General features: G+C 43.1%; 1 protein-coding gene across 9 annotated transcripts in view; it reads right to left on the bottom strand.

Moving 5' to 3' along the window:
- The window catches only part of cnot1 (CCR4-NOT transcription complex subunit 1), a 61971-nt gene that overhangs the window by 23102 nt on the left and 25818 nt on the right, over window positions 1-13051 (bottom strand). For 3 of the 9 annotated variants that reach the window (XM_062961948.1, XM_062961954.1, XM_062961949.1), the window contains 14 exons: window positions 11859-12063; window positions 10166-10309; window positions 9623-9747; window positions 8603-8889; window positions 6310-6388; window positions 5024-5254; window positions 4151-4291; window positions 3828-4007; window positions 3416-3532; window positions 3032-3142; window positions 2632-2709; window positions 2178-2355; window positions 1040-1170; window positions 632-928 (listed from right to left, as the gene is read on the bottom strand). In XM_062961948.1, the coding sequence (XP_062818018.1) occupies window positions 632-928; window positions 1040-1170; window positions 2178-2355; window positions 2632-2709; window positions 3032-3142; window positions 3416-3532; window positions 3828-4007; window positions 4151-4291; window positions 5024-5254; window positions 6310-6388; window positions 8603-8889; window positions 9623-9747; window positions 10166-10309; window positions 11859-12063 (2304 nt within the window). The remainder of the gene's footprint in view (window positions 1-631; window positions 929-1039; window positions 1171-2177; window positions 2356-2631; window positions 2710-3031; window positions 3143-3415; window positions 3533-3827; window positions 4008-4150; window positions 4292-5023; window positions 5255-6309; window positions 6389-8602; window positions 8890-9622; window positions 9748-10165; window positions 10310-11858; window positions 12064-13051) is intronic. The other 6 variants (XM_062961951.1, XM_062961956.1, XM_062961950.1 and 3 more) reach the window with 3 other exon arrangements.

Here is a 13051-nt window from a genome sequence, read left to right as displayed (position 1 = left end):
CACCACCACCACTCAAGAGACGAAGAAGAAACAAGAATCTAGCCCCGAAGAGCGGCTTGAATGAATGTAAGATCCCTTAAGAAACTCAGTCCGGAGCGGGGCGGGTGAGAACCTGTCCCTCTACAAATAGAGAAACTAAGCAGGCATCATTTTACAACTAAATCATAATTAAACTGATATTGAAACTGAGGAAGAGAAGAAAGGGACTAATGGAACAAAATACTTAAAAAAGAATCAAAAAGATACGGAAAGGGGCCAACAAATTGGGGATTAATATCAATTAACTAAATAATCAAAGAATTATCATCAATTGAAAACGACTGGGTGGCCCTTTTGTGGGTCTCTTCCAACTCTAGGATTCTATGATCATCCCTCTAATACAGACATAGAAAACTTTGGCCCTCCAGGTGTTTTGTACTTCAACTCCCACAATTCCTAACAGTCAGTAAGCTGTTAGGAATTGTGGGAGTTAATGTCCAAAACACCTGGAGGACTGAAGTTTGTCCATGCATGCTCAAATACCTTTCAAAAGCCTTAATGCAAAAAACATTGACTTGAGCAGAGCATAAAGATTAAACACGGAAGAGCAAAAGGGCAGTGCCACCAAACACCTTCCAAGTGCGTTCCTTACCCGCAGGGCGGTGGCAAAGCTGTTCTTGAGGTTGGTGGCGATGCTCATGAGCAAGGGCTCCCTGCAGGTGATCATGGCCATGCCAGCCGTTAGGTTGCGCATCATGTGGTGGGCTGCCACCCGCATACGAGACTCCTCCGAGTCCAGAGCAAAGTCTTTGCGCACGATCTGCTCACAGGTGGTCATGGCAATCTTGATGGAGCGGTCCACCACCGGATGGACGAGCTCCTGCACTGCCCGCTCAATGGCCTGTCGCACGCACTGCTTCAACTGTGGGTGTGTCTGGAACAGCGGAATCTACAAAGACCAAAGAAATCGTCCGTCAACATGGGAAGCAGCACGAAAACAAGCCATCCCTGCAGTCATACCCTTCCCAAGGTACAAGAGGCTGTCTTTCCCAGCACTTACAGTTGGATTGAGTGTAATGTGCGGCGCAAGGCCTCCCAACGAGTAGACGTTGATGTCGTGGTAGCTGTACTGCGGCTGAGGAGGAACCGTGGCTGTGCAAGTGGTGCTGGTGGCTGGCGTGGTGGAAGTTGCTGGACAGAACATGAGCAACAGCAAAATAGTTGTTAGTATCTCTCTCACACACAAGAAACTCACTCAATATTACAAAATGTGTTTGTCTAAGAGGTGCAATACTTCAGTAGCCTGGTGTCAAAGAGTTTTTGGTAGCTGAAATGGCAAATAACGCTATGTAACAAAATTTGAAAACATGTTCTGTTCCTGGTTTTAAAGTGTTATTTCCTGTTTAATTATGCGTTTCTTACTTTTATGATAGTTATTCTACTCCAGAAACTTGGTTTCTGTGGATGACACAAACTAGGCTGAATGGGTTGAGACTCGATGATGAGATACTCATTGAAAAACTAAATCAAAATATGCTGCAGGATGTCCCTCCCACAGAGAAAGTCTTTAATAACCTTTGCCATATTTTTATGATAGAACCATTAGAACCCAGGAACAAAAATCGTATAGCGTAACAGACGCCCGACATGTCACGTAGATTCCTTCTACATTGCCATATAATCCAAATTATTAAAGCAGATAATCCAAATTATCTGGTTTGAACTTGATTATGAGTCTGTACTGCTGTATAATCCAGTTCAAAGCAAGATAATCTGGATTTTATATGGCAGACCTGGCCAAAGTGTGTCATGACTTCGGATCAATAAAGTGGAAAATAATACAAGTTTTCTTTATTCTACCTAAGGATTACAAACCATCTTGAGGATTTTATCAGGGACTGACTAAATGTCTTGTCTCCTCTGGCAGCCAAATCTCTAAATCATGTACTCTAAATCAGGCCTGGGCAAACTTCAGCCCTCCAGGTGTTTTGGACTTCCACAATTCCTAACAGCCTACCGTCTGTTAGGAATTATGGGAGTTGAAGTCCAAAACAGCTGGAGGGAGGGCCGAAGATTGCCTGTGCCTGCTCTAAATAAGAATTTAAAATTCTGAATATTGACAAATTAATGCAAACGCTGTCTGAGCCACATGAAAATGCAGACAGAGGCCTAAAGTAAAAGGGACCTGGGCCGCTTACTGGTGGTGACGATGGGCGGCAGCTCTTCCGGCTGCTTCACGTCTTTCTTTGGGGCTGAGAGCTGCTCCTCCAGGGCCTTCAAGCGGTCCTTGTCTTTCAGGAGGTTCCCTGGCTTCAGTTCGTTGATGTCGAGGGCCAGGTTTTTGCAGAGCACTTCGATCTCAAACTTCAGATTCAGCTGCATAACAGTCAAATTGTTTCAGGTTTAATCATGTACCTATTTCAACCTCAATGGACAGCGAAACATTCTCCTCTCTCTGTTTCATCTTCCACCCCAAATCCCAAATAAAAATGCTACGAATTGAAAAGACAAGTCTAGAACAAGTGGAAGCAAGACCAGTGTTTAAGCAGTTTCATTAACTTGGCTAAAACTTCCTACAACCAAATACATTACAAGATGCTTATTCCAAAACAGGAAGTGATGGTGAGCCCAAAGAAGTGAAGTATAGCTTACTTTTAAGTCATGTTCCTGGTGCAGCTCTGCCAGTACATTCATGATCGCCATGGTCCAAGGGTTGGGGGGCCTGAAAACCTGCAGAAGAAACAAAGAGCAGAAGAAGCCAGTTTATCGGCCATGATTCCAAGGAAAGAGCCAGATTGAAATAACAGAGAAACACGCAGGATCATTTCCCACTGGGGACCCCGCTGCATACTGCATCCTGAACCCCTTTCCATTTCTGAAAGAATATCGCATCATTCTTAAGATGGGCTTTTCAACCACACTCTGAACAACTGGTTGTTGAACTCTCACAGGGGAGTTTACGGACCATTAAAAGTAACGAATGTTTACTACTCTATGAGCAAACTGCAACTTCTGATCATTCCGCTCAGCACCCACCGTCGGCCAGACCTACCACGCTCCTGACGCTGGATTCCAAGACTTTGGCAACAAATGGCACGACGTACAGCAGCTCCTGCTGCCCCTTAATGTAGGCCTCCAGCAGCAGGGATTTCACGTCCAGATCCTAAAATCAAAACAATGTGAGTCATGGGTAAAAGCAGAGAGGAAGAGGCAAAGGTACAATTCAGATTCAGAAACTCCTCTCTGAGCTTCGCTTACTCAGATTTAGCTACATAGCGAAACTACAAGGAGGAACCTGAACACTTTGTGTCCAAACGGGTGCCACAGAGTTGCTCCCAGGTGCCTTGAGTCCCTAAGGGGGCTCAAGACAAGATATAAAGACAGTAAATAACAACAACAGCAACAACAATAATCCCAACTTCCCTGCCAGCCTCACCGTGTGCAAGATGGGCTTGTTCTTAGCCAGGGTGATCATGCCCAGCCAGTGGCCCAAGTTCTTCAGCAAAGAGCGGTCAGAGAAGTTGGCAGCAGCTTTGTCAGACGTAAGGAGCACCTAAAGGGATTACAAGGAGGAGACATTAAAACAATGACAGTTACTTGCTATAGTTTTTCAATGAATATCCCACAGTCACAACCAATATTAACGTAGTTTGTGGCAGCAACAAAAAACTTGACATTTCTGGACTAGAACAACTCCATTCAAAGCAAGGACCACACAATTAAACAGGAAATAACTCCTTCAAACCAGGAACAGATTTTTTTTTCAAATTTTGTTACATAGTGTAATTGGTCCCTGTAATCCAACCTTTAAAACACATCTGCTGTCAGGTTTCTATATATTCACTCACCTTGATGTTTCTGTAGGTTTCATTCAAGACCATTTTGTTGAACTCCGGATTTTTCAGGGTGTCCAGGAAATTTGAATAAAGGCTATGGAAGTTTGGCTCAATGCTGACTCTTTTCATCACGAGGTATTGCGAAACCCAAGGCATGAATTCCTCTTTCACTGTTTCCTTCAGTTCTTCAACCTGGTTTGTTGCATTGAGAGTAAAATGGGTTTAATAAGCCGTCGGGAGACGGTTCTGATGCTCAGCAGCACGAGTTGTCAAAACAAGGCCCCACAATCAGAAGAAAAGGAAATAAAGGGCTGAAAGATGTGTGCGCTTCTTACCTTCTGGGTCATGTTGGACTGAGACAGGTTGTTGAAGATAAAGGCAATTTTTTCCTGCACGTTTTCAGGGGGTTCGACAATCCTCTCCGTCTGATCAGTGGCCACCAGCAGAGTATCGATGTTGGTTGTATTGATGGAAGGCTGCAGAAGGGGAACAACAATGATTTCAAGAAACAAGTCGGTTTGATTAAACCAAGATCCAGCCAACTATGATAACAACACAAACACTATTTATGTAGGGCCTAGCAAAGTTTTGAACAAAGTTGCCAAAGCGGGTCAACAAGGAACTATAACAGAGTTGCGTGGTCCCTTTAAGGCTGGAGTTTGGAATAAATAGAACAGGAGGGAGAGGCAATGAAATGAAATGCAAACTAAAGACTGATCTCTTCCTGCACACCTGGAGTGTGGTGGAGGCTCCTTCTTTGGAGGCTGGGGGGCTATCTGTCGGGGGGGGGGGGGGGGGCTTTGAATGCGATTTTCCTACTTCTTGGCAGAAAGGGGTTGGACTGGAAGGCCCATGAGATCTCTTCCAACACTAGAATTCTATGATTCTACTCCATGGGTATATCATATACTCCACTTGCTTAACTATCATTAGACCCTCTGCATATGCCAGCCACAGATACAGGTAAAATTTCAGGAGAAAATGCAGCTAGAAAATGGCAGTACAGCCCAGAAACCACACAACACCATCCGCAGGGATTCCGGCTGTTAAAGCCTTCGACAATATATTGAACAAAATATTTCTCCGCAATGACTACCACCTAAACAAGGTATGTAAAATACCAGCCAGCAGATTTTCCTTCCAAGCTTCCAAACCACCTCCAGTGTGCACAACCCCCTCCCAGGTCTTCCTTCCAGTCCTACACTTACCGGCACGTCCTTCTTGAAGCTGACCCTTCCCACAGGGGTGATGGTGGTCTTGGCTGCAGTGGTGGTGGTGGTGGAGGTGGTGACAATGGTGCTGACCTGGCCGGCCAATGGGGCTTTGGCTGGGGCCTGGGCCTGGGCTTGGGCCTGTGCCAACGCAATGCTCCCCGGGGTGGTGATGGAGCCCTGCATTTTCACCGGAGGGTCTCTGGATTGCTGCCCGTATTCAATGTACTGCGAGAGGCAAGAGGGAAGGTGCGTTGAACACTCGTGAGGATCGAGAGGCGCATCATTCAAAGTCAAGGCCCACCCGCCCCTGAGCAAGGCATTTGCGGGAATCCCCACCCACCACAACCCATCTGCCATGGAGATATAACTAGAGTGAGACACAGAGTTGTTTTAATACAATGACTGTATTTCTTCAATTGTCAGGGGCACTCTAATTTTAGTACCACACCATCAAAAAATACCTAAGAGACATAAGAAGCATAAGATGTTCTTATAAAGGAAAACATGAGTCTTAGAATTGAAGGAGTACAGTAATTGGGCGGGGAGGGGCTGCATCTGACCAACCCAACCCACCCCAGTTCTACCAAAATCCTCCAGGAGTGGGAAGGGGCATTTCTGTCTGGGAAAATAGGGATTTGAGGTCACTTCTGATTTATTTTTGGTTTTAAAAAGAAGGGCACAAAGTTTGACCAAAATACTCCCTTCCATACTTTCCCTCTGGGACCCGAGGCCAGAAATATAGGTTAACTTTTCCATACAAGCTTCAATGAGGGCAAAAAAGGAGCAAGAAGGGAACAACTGCTCCAAAGCATTAACTCAAATGTTGGATAACGAGCCCCAAAATCCAGCAATTGCTGAAACCGTTGTGTGCAACGTAATGAGGACACAGTTAGCCCCAGTGCCACCTCTTTTGAAGCCAAGATGTAAAAGATATGAAAGTCAGAGCCCATGTCTTATATGGTATAACAAACTCCTGCACGGCCCCCAGCACAGAAACCCCAAGCCAACATTGCTTTTAGTGTTTGGACGACAGCCGTTGGAGCAGACCTCCAGGGTCACAATTTACGATTGAATTCAAGGTCTGGGCAGACAGAGTAAACAAAGCTCCGTAAACAAAGCTCTTATGGCAAGAACGCAATGCATGTTGAGGCCAAGGTTTTAGTCCGCTCAGAGTGATATATCATTTCGTGCCTTTAGTTAAACAGAGCTCCAAGGGGACCCCGAAAGAAAACCTCCCCATTGCTCCCTCCATGGCTCTCTCTGTGGCGTTTCAGACTCACCTCTTGCAGGTGATGAGGGAACTGTATAAAGTGACTAATAGAAGCCAAGTGCTGACAATACTGAGGATAGTCCTTCAATCTGTCAATGGCAAAACTATCCATTAGTAGGAGGAAACAAAACAGCCCGGTCAAGACCACCACCATCACCACAACAACAACACAATGAAAGTTTTGCCTCTAGAAGTTTGCCCATACCTGCTCTGACCCCAAAAACCCATTTCCCTGTCCTTTTGGCACATCTCTTTCTCTTCCATTTTAAATCTCAATACCCACTGAGTTCTGTTTGTAAAACACTCCAGAACTTTAAGTGCATAGTGTAAATCTGGCGTAATTTAGATGTTAAAAACCTTATTTTTTTAAAGTGTGGCACGCTCCCACAGTGCCACCGGTTTTCAGAAGGAACCAAAGTGGCCTTTTTAATGACCTAGTGCTAACTTGACTGTACTTGCTGAAACCTGCACTTTGAAAACAAGCACTGTTTTTGTCAAGGCCCAAAAGAAGTGGTATCTCCAGCCCTGTGGGTTTGTATTTAGAAATGTCCCAATGCACTGCCTCGACTTCCAAGTGTTTAACCCACTCCCTAACTTTATTTGTTCAGCCACTGCAATTACTTTTTCTGCATGGAAGAGGGTTGGACTAGATGGCCCATGTGGTCTATTCCAATTCTATTATTCCATGAAAACCCAACTAAATGGAAACAGTTACAAGTCTGTTGTGCTGGAAAGTATAAAGCCTTGTTAGTCCTATCCTGGAAGAGAAATTACACAAGCTCCTATAGTTGGGAGTATCAAACATAGAAAACCCTAAGGTGCATGAGTGACCCCAAACCATGTTGAACTTCCAAGGACCTCAGGGTTTTTTTTTGTTTTGGTTTTTTCAGCGTTTCAGGAAGCGTTAGGAATGCATCTGTAGCTATTTGGGTTGCTGCTCCAAGCTCAGCTTCCGGGAGGAAAGAAGGGAGGAAAGGCATGCAAGCGCTTTGGCGAAATGGCAGGGTCCTGGGCACAAAGGGGCACATAATGGGCACAACAATGGCAGTGCAGAGGGAGGGAGGAAGATCAGCAACGGTTTCAGTGCTTTGGGGAGGAGGGAGATGGACTCAAGACTGACTTGAACCGTGACACAGAAAAAGAGCTACTTACCCACAGTCTTGAGAAGGCGGCCTCTAGCAAGTGCAGCCCCTTAACTGGTTTCTAGTGGTTTCCCCACTGATACATGTGGGCTAAAACTGGGCGAGACTGTTCCTGGTGTTCATAACATTGGAGTGTTGTATGTTTTCCAGTCTGTATGGCCATGTTCTGGCAGCATTTTCTCCTTTTTTCATTTTGCCTGCATCTGTGGCTACTGGCATCTTCAGAGGATCTAATAGTAGTCAAGCAGGTGCAGTATGTGCATGTATGTATGTATCTATCTTTGGAATGTCCAGGGTGGGAGGAAAGAGCCATTGTCTGTTATACAAGTATAAAGGGTGCAATTAACAAGCTTGGAAGTAGCCAGGCAATTGTTCCCTTTGAATTGTTTGTTGCCTGGGAGCATCCTTGCTTGCTGCTTGAAAGCCTCCTGTTGGACGGTGTTCCTTATTCACTGTCTTGATTCTATGTTTCTCAGTACTGGTAGTCAAAATTTTGTTCATTTTCATGGTTTTTTCCTTGTCCATGTGCTTCTGGATTTCAATGGCTTCTCCATGTAGCCTGACATAGTGGTTGTCAGAGTGGTCCAAAATTTCCGTGTTCTCAAATAATAATATTCTGATTTTTCAGCTGATTTTTCTGGCTAAATTAACAGACTATGGACATGCCACAAGTATATATACCCCACCTGCTTGACTACCACCAGATTCTCTGAAGATGCCAGCAAAATATCAGGAGAAAATGCTACCAGAGCACATTGGCCATACAGCCCAGAAACCACACAACACCCCAATGATTCCAGCCATGAAAGCCTTCGACAATATGTTCATAACATTATATGCCACCAGGTAGTCACACACACAATAACTATTATTTTGCCTCTTTTTAATTCAAGGATTTGCCACTTGATTCTGATGCATGTCATACAAGACTGCATTGTGGCCAATATCCAGACAACCTATGTTTCCCTCATTAAACAAACTTTTCAATTTATACTTCTATGTTGCAGGGGTGGAAACATTCAAGAAGGGTGACATTATTACATCAACTACATATTGCATCGCTTTATATATAGATATATATGTATTGCTAAAGTGGAGATACAGTTAAAAGATTCCGTTCTGTGAATTAATTTCTGGAAAGATTATAAAAAAGGCACTCACCTATTTTTAAACCTATCTAGTGCAGCAATACCAAAATAGTACATTTTGGAGGTAAAAGGCTTTCGTAAGGCTTCGAGAACATAGCGCAAGGCCAGGCCCAGGGCCATGTATGTGACCAGTCCTTTCTCTATTATCCCGCCAAAGAGGCAGGCTGTTATGTGGAGCTCTTTATCGGGGTACTGGGGGAAAAAGCGGTACTCCTCAAACAAGTTCCTCAGCATACAGTTAAACACTTCGCGCTCCCGTTTAATGCTGGAGTCCTTAAACCTCTGTAGCATTTCTAACACCTGCAAAGAAATCAGAAGGTTATGAAGAGACTCATTCCTTTTTTCCCCCAGCTTGCTAGGAAAAAAAACACAAATCTCCAATTCCTTCCCTCGCTTCACATGTTTTAAGGCGGAACTCAAAACTGCTAGACATTTTGACAGAAAAAGCTGCGCGTGGAAAGAATACTTCCTTGGTGAATAGAGGCCTTGCATGAAAGCATTCACTAGAATTTAATTTGTTGCACTAGATGTTTTAAAGTCTTTATATACCACCATCATTTCCAAATTTCTTCCTCCATATTCCATAAAGTGTACACTTCAATGCATTCTAATGGCAAGATCCCATTTAATCCTCCATCGTTTAAAGGTGTTGACTAAGCCATACTCTGCGGTTTAGGGAGGAAGAAGAAGACAAACCCACCCAAGGCACAGACCAAAGAAACGCAGGACGTTCCCCAAGACAGCAATACTATTTAAACATGCCGCTTGGGTGCTTTGTTCTCTTGGGAAATTTGCCAAATTGTGGGATGTTGGTATAAATTAAAATATCCAATTTTGCTTGCACAAAAAGCTGCCTGCCACTGTCTTGCAATTTTTAAAATTTCCCTCAAACTGCAACCAAACAAAAAAGCAATGTTGCAAACACCTACTGGCCCAAAATGCTTTACGTACGTGTAGAGAAACACCAAAGCAAACCCACAGCAACAGAAAAAGGGAAGAAAAGGGAGAGACAGAAGGGTTACCCGGTGCTCACCTCATCGACTGACATCGTTGGGTGCGGCGGGTGGTTATAAATACGCTGGAAGTAACTATTGGCCTCGTCGTCAATCTCTTTGCTAAAGTGCTGATTTGCCTCTGGCCATACCTGAGATAAGTCAGCTGCAGGTGGAAAAGGGAAAAGCCCATTAGCGGACCCACAGAATACGGAAAAACAGGCACTCATTTCAACACGAACGCTCAAACGCCAAGGGAGAAGCTAACAGTCCCATTAGAACTTTTTTGGGGATTTCAGGGTTTTGAAAACAGGTGTTCATTAGATTCGGCAGCTCATTTGACTCGAGTCAATATGGTACATAAAATATATTGCAATTCTATGGTGCACTCCATTTTTAGAAAGGTTTACGTGAGGGGGAAAATGTGTTGGAGAACTGAAGAAATACAGTAATAGTGAAAAAAAACACAGTTCCCCAGCTCTGCCACCACCACCACTACCACCAAGGCCATGAAGGGGCATTCATCCGTCCACCGCATGCCACAGCCACCTGCTCTACAGTCAGACAACACCAACACCACTTACAAGGTTTCATCTTACTCTGCTGGAATGTCGGCTGGTTCAGTCCCGAGGTGCTCAGCTTCCGTGGCACAAAGGGGTCGTTGTTCACCGCTGGGAGGCCCAGGGCCCCGGTCCCGATCCCCAGGCTCCCTGTTGTAAGGCCGCCTACTGGGAAGAACACACACGGTCGGTCAGCTGTTTACATCTGCAACTGTGGCCTCTCGCTTGTCCCCGCTCCAAAGGGGACAAGTAGACCATGCCTATGTTGTACCCCATCATCTTCAGCAAAAACATTCTGAACATAAACCAGGCATGGGAAAACTTCGGCCCTCCATGTGTTCTGGACTTCAGCTCCCACAATTCCTAACAGCCAGTAGGTTATTAGGAATTGTGGCAACTGAAGCCCAAAACATCTGGAAAGCCGAAGTTTAGCCATACTTGATATTACCAGTAGTTGCTGCATTTCCCATCCTCATCCTGTTTCCCCGAAAATAAGACAGTGTCTTATATTATTTTTTGCTCCCAAAGATGTGCTAGGTCTTATTTTCAGGGGATGTCTTATTTTTCCACAAAGAAGAATTTATATTTATTTGTTGAACAGCAAAAAAAGAACATTTATTATATACTGTACAATAGTTGCCATCACAAACCAGCATAACCAAACTGTGAATCCTATTAAGATTTTCTTGTTACTACCATTATTTCCATGTACAACTATCTATGGTACATACATTTACTGATCCTGCATGCTCTGGTGTTCTGTTTGTTTTTCGAACAAAAAACTTTGCTAGGTCTTACTTTCGGGGGAGGCCTTATATTCAGCAATTCCACAAAACCTCTATTAGGTCTTATTTTCAGGGGATGTCTTATTTTGGGGGAAACAGGGTAATACTCGAGTCAATAAGTTTGTCCAGTTTTTTGTGGTAGAATTAGGTGACTTGGCTTATTTTTGTCAGCTTATACTCGAGTATATACAGAAATTGCATTTTAACTTGATATCCTTATTGTTTATAATGGTGTGTTTTGATATAAGTATTTTTATGCATATTATGTTGACATCTATGTTTTGACTTTGTTGTGCCTGGCCTCGAGTTGTTGAGAGGCGGGTAACAAATAAAACTGATTACACTATGTAATACAATTTTTGTTCCTGGGTTATAAATGTCATCTTCTAATTGGATCTATTATAAATAACATGGAAAAAGCTTATTAACCTGCCAAAACTATGTTTTTGAGGGGCATCCTGCAGCACGTTTTGCTATAGTTTTTCAATGATGATCTAATTGTAGAGTCTCAACCAATTCAACATAGTTTGTGGAAGCCACAAGAACAAAATTTCTGAAATAGAACAACTCCTTTCAAAGTAAGTACTACACATTTAAATGGGAAATAACACTTCCAAACCAGGAACAGAATTTTTTTTCAAAATTTGTTTCATAGTGTTATATGAAATTGTTTTTTAAATGTTTGTAATTGCTACATTTTATATTGTTATTAGATTGAGTCCTCATGTGAAAAAGTAATACTAATATTAAGATTAAAAATAATAGTAGTAATAATAATATTCTTTCTCTCCGCCCCTCCACACATCCAGCTTTAATGGGCAGTGTTATGAATAATTATAGATCCAAGCCTCAGTATTTTGTGTTAAATCAAAACTGACTATCAAAAAACCAGAATGTCCTTAAGGAGAGCAAGTCCTCTCAAACAGCAATACCTGGAAGTTGAGAAGAGAGTCCGCCGATTCCACTAAAAGGAGTATTCTGGTTTTGTGTGGAAAGCGGTGGAAATGCCTTTGCCGGCGACTGAGGAGTGCTGAAAGCGGAGCTCAAGTTGGGAGGGAAGCCCGGCATGCTTTGCGTGTGCGGAACCGCCGAAGTGCCTAAGCTGAGAGAGGCCATCCCAGCAGCCAGGGGGTCAATCTGAGGAGAAATCAATATTAAACAAAGACAGCAACAAGCTTGTTTTTGCATGCTCAGTCAAGACTGGGCTTGAAGCCATACATTATGCCATGATCGCTAGGAGCCACTGAAAGCACTATTCCCCACTGATTTTCCAATTCCCTTTTATTTATCTAGGTTAGTGGTCATTGCCGTATCTTATGGAAATGAATGCCATGGTTTAGCTGAATGTAACATGAAGAAATACAATCCTGGATGCCCTGCTAATTCAGATTCAGTAAAAGACCCAGAGCTTCTACTCTGTCAAGAAAAAACTTCTCCCTATCTTTCTTCACACTGTGGTCAATTTTGTATTTAATTTGTGTGTTTTTAACTGTGCTGTGACCCATCCCAATCCATGGGAGGAGAGCTGGCTAAGAAATAAAATTATTATTATTATTATTATTATTATTATTATTTATTTGAAACACAACGAGATGAGTCCACAGCAGACACTCTGGTGGCTGTTGTATTGGATCACACGTTGGACACTTCCCAAGTGTCTATTATTATTATTATTATTATTATTATTATTATATTACATTACAATAATCCTTACCCTCCTTTTAAGCTAAATAGCTCTCAATGTTGCTTCTATTTACCCCCACTTCAAAATCCATATACAATGAAAGGAATGTCTTTAGGGTGAATATTAAAAGATTCTAAATTTGGCCTGTACAATACCGTCTAACTCCAGAGCCCAAGCAATTCCTTGAGCTGTAAAATCTGACATTTACATACAAACATATGTTTTTCGAAAAGATATATAGAAGAAAGTTCACAGTCCTCACAGTGAAATCACTCTACCATCTCAACTAAAGATGGACAGTGATTCAAACTATACATACTACCTCCTTCTTAAAGTACCTCCATGCCATTTCCTTTTGCTGATTTTGCGGCTCTATTAATTTTTCTCCAGTGCAATAATGCTCAATGACGCCTAGAGGAATCATGAAAGGCTGCTTGAAGT

Source organism: Anolis carolinensis, unplaced genomic scaffold, assembly GCF_035594765.1.
Source record: "Anolis carolinensis isolate JA03-04 unplaced genomic scaffold, rAnoCar3.1.pri scaffold_9, whole genome shotgun sequence".
NCBI lineage: Eukaryota > Metazoa > Chordata > Lepidosauria > Squamata > Dactyloidae > Anolis > Anolis carolinensis.
This window is presented reverse-complemented; position numbering and strand designations above follow the sequence as displayed.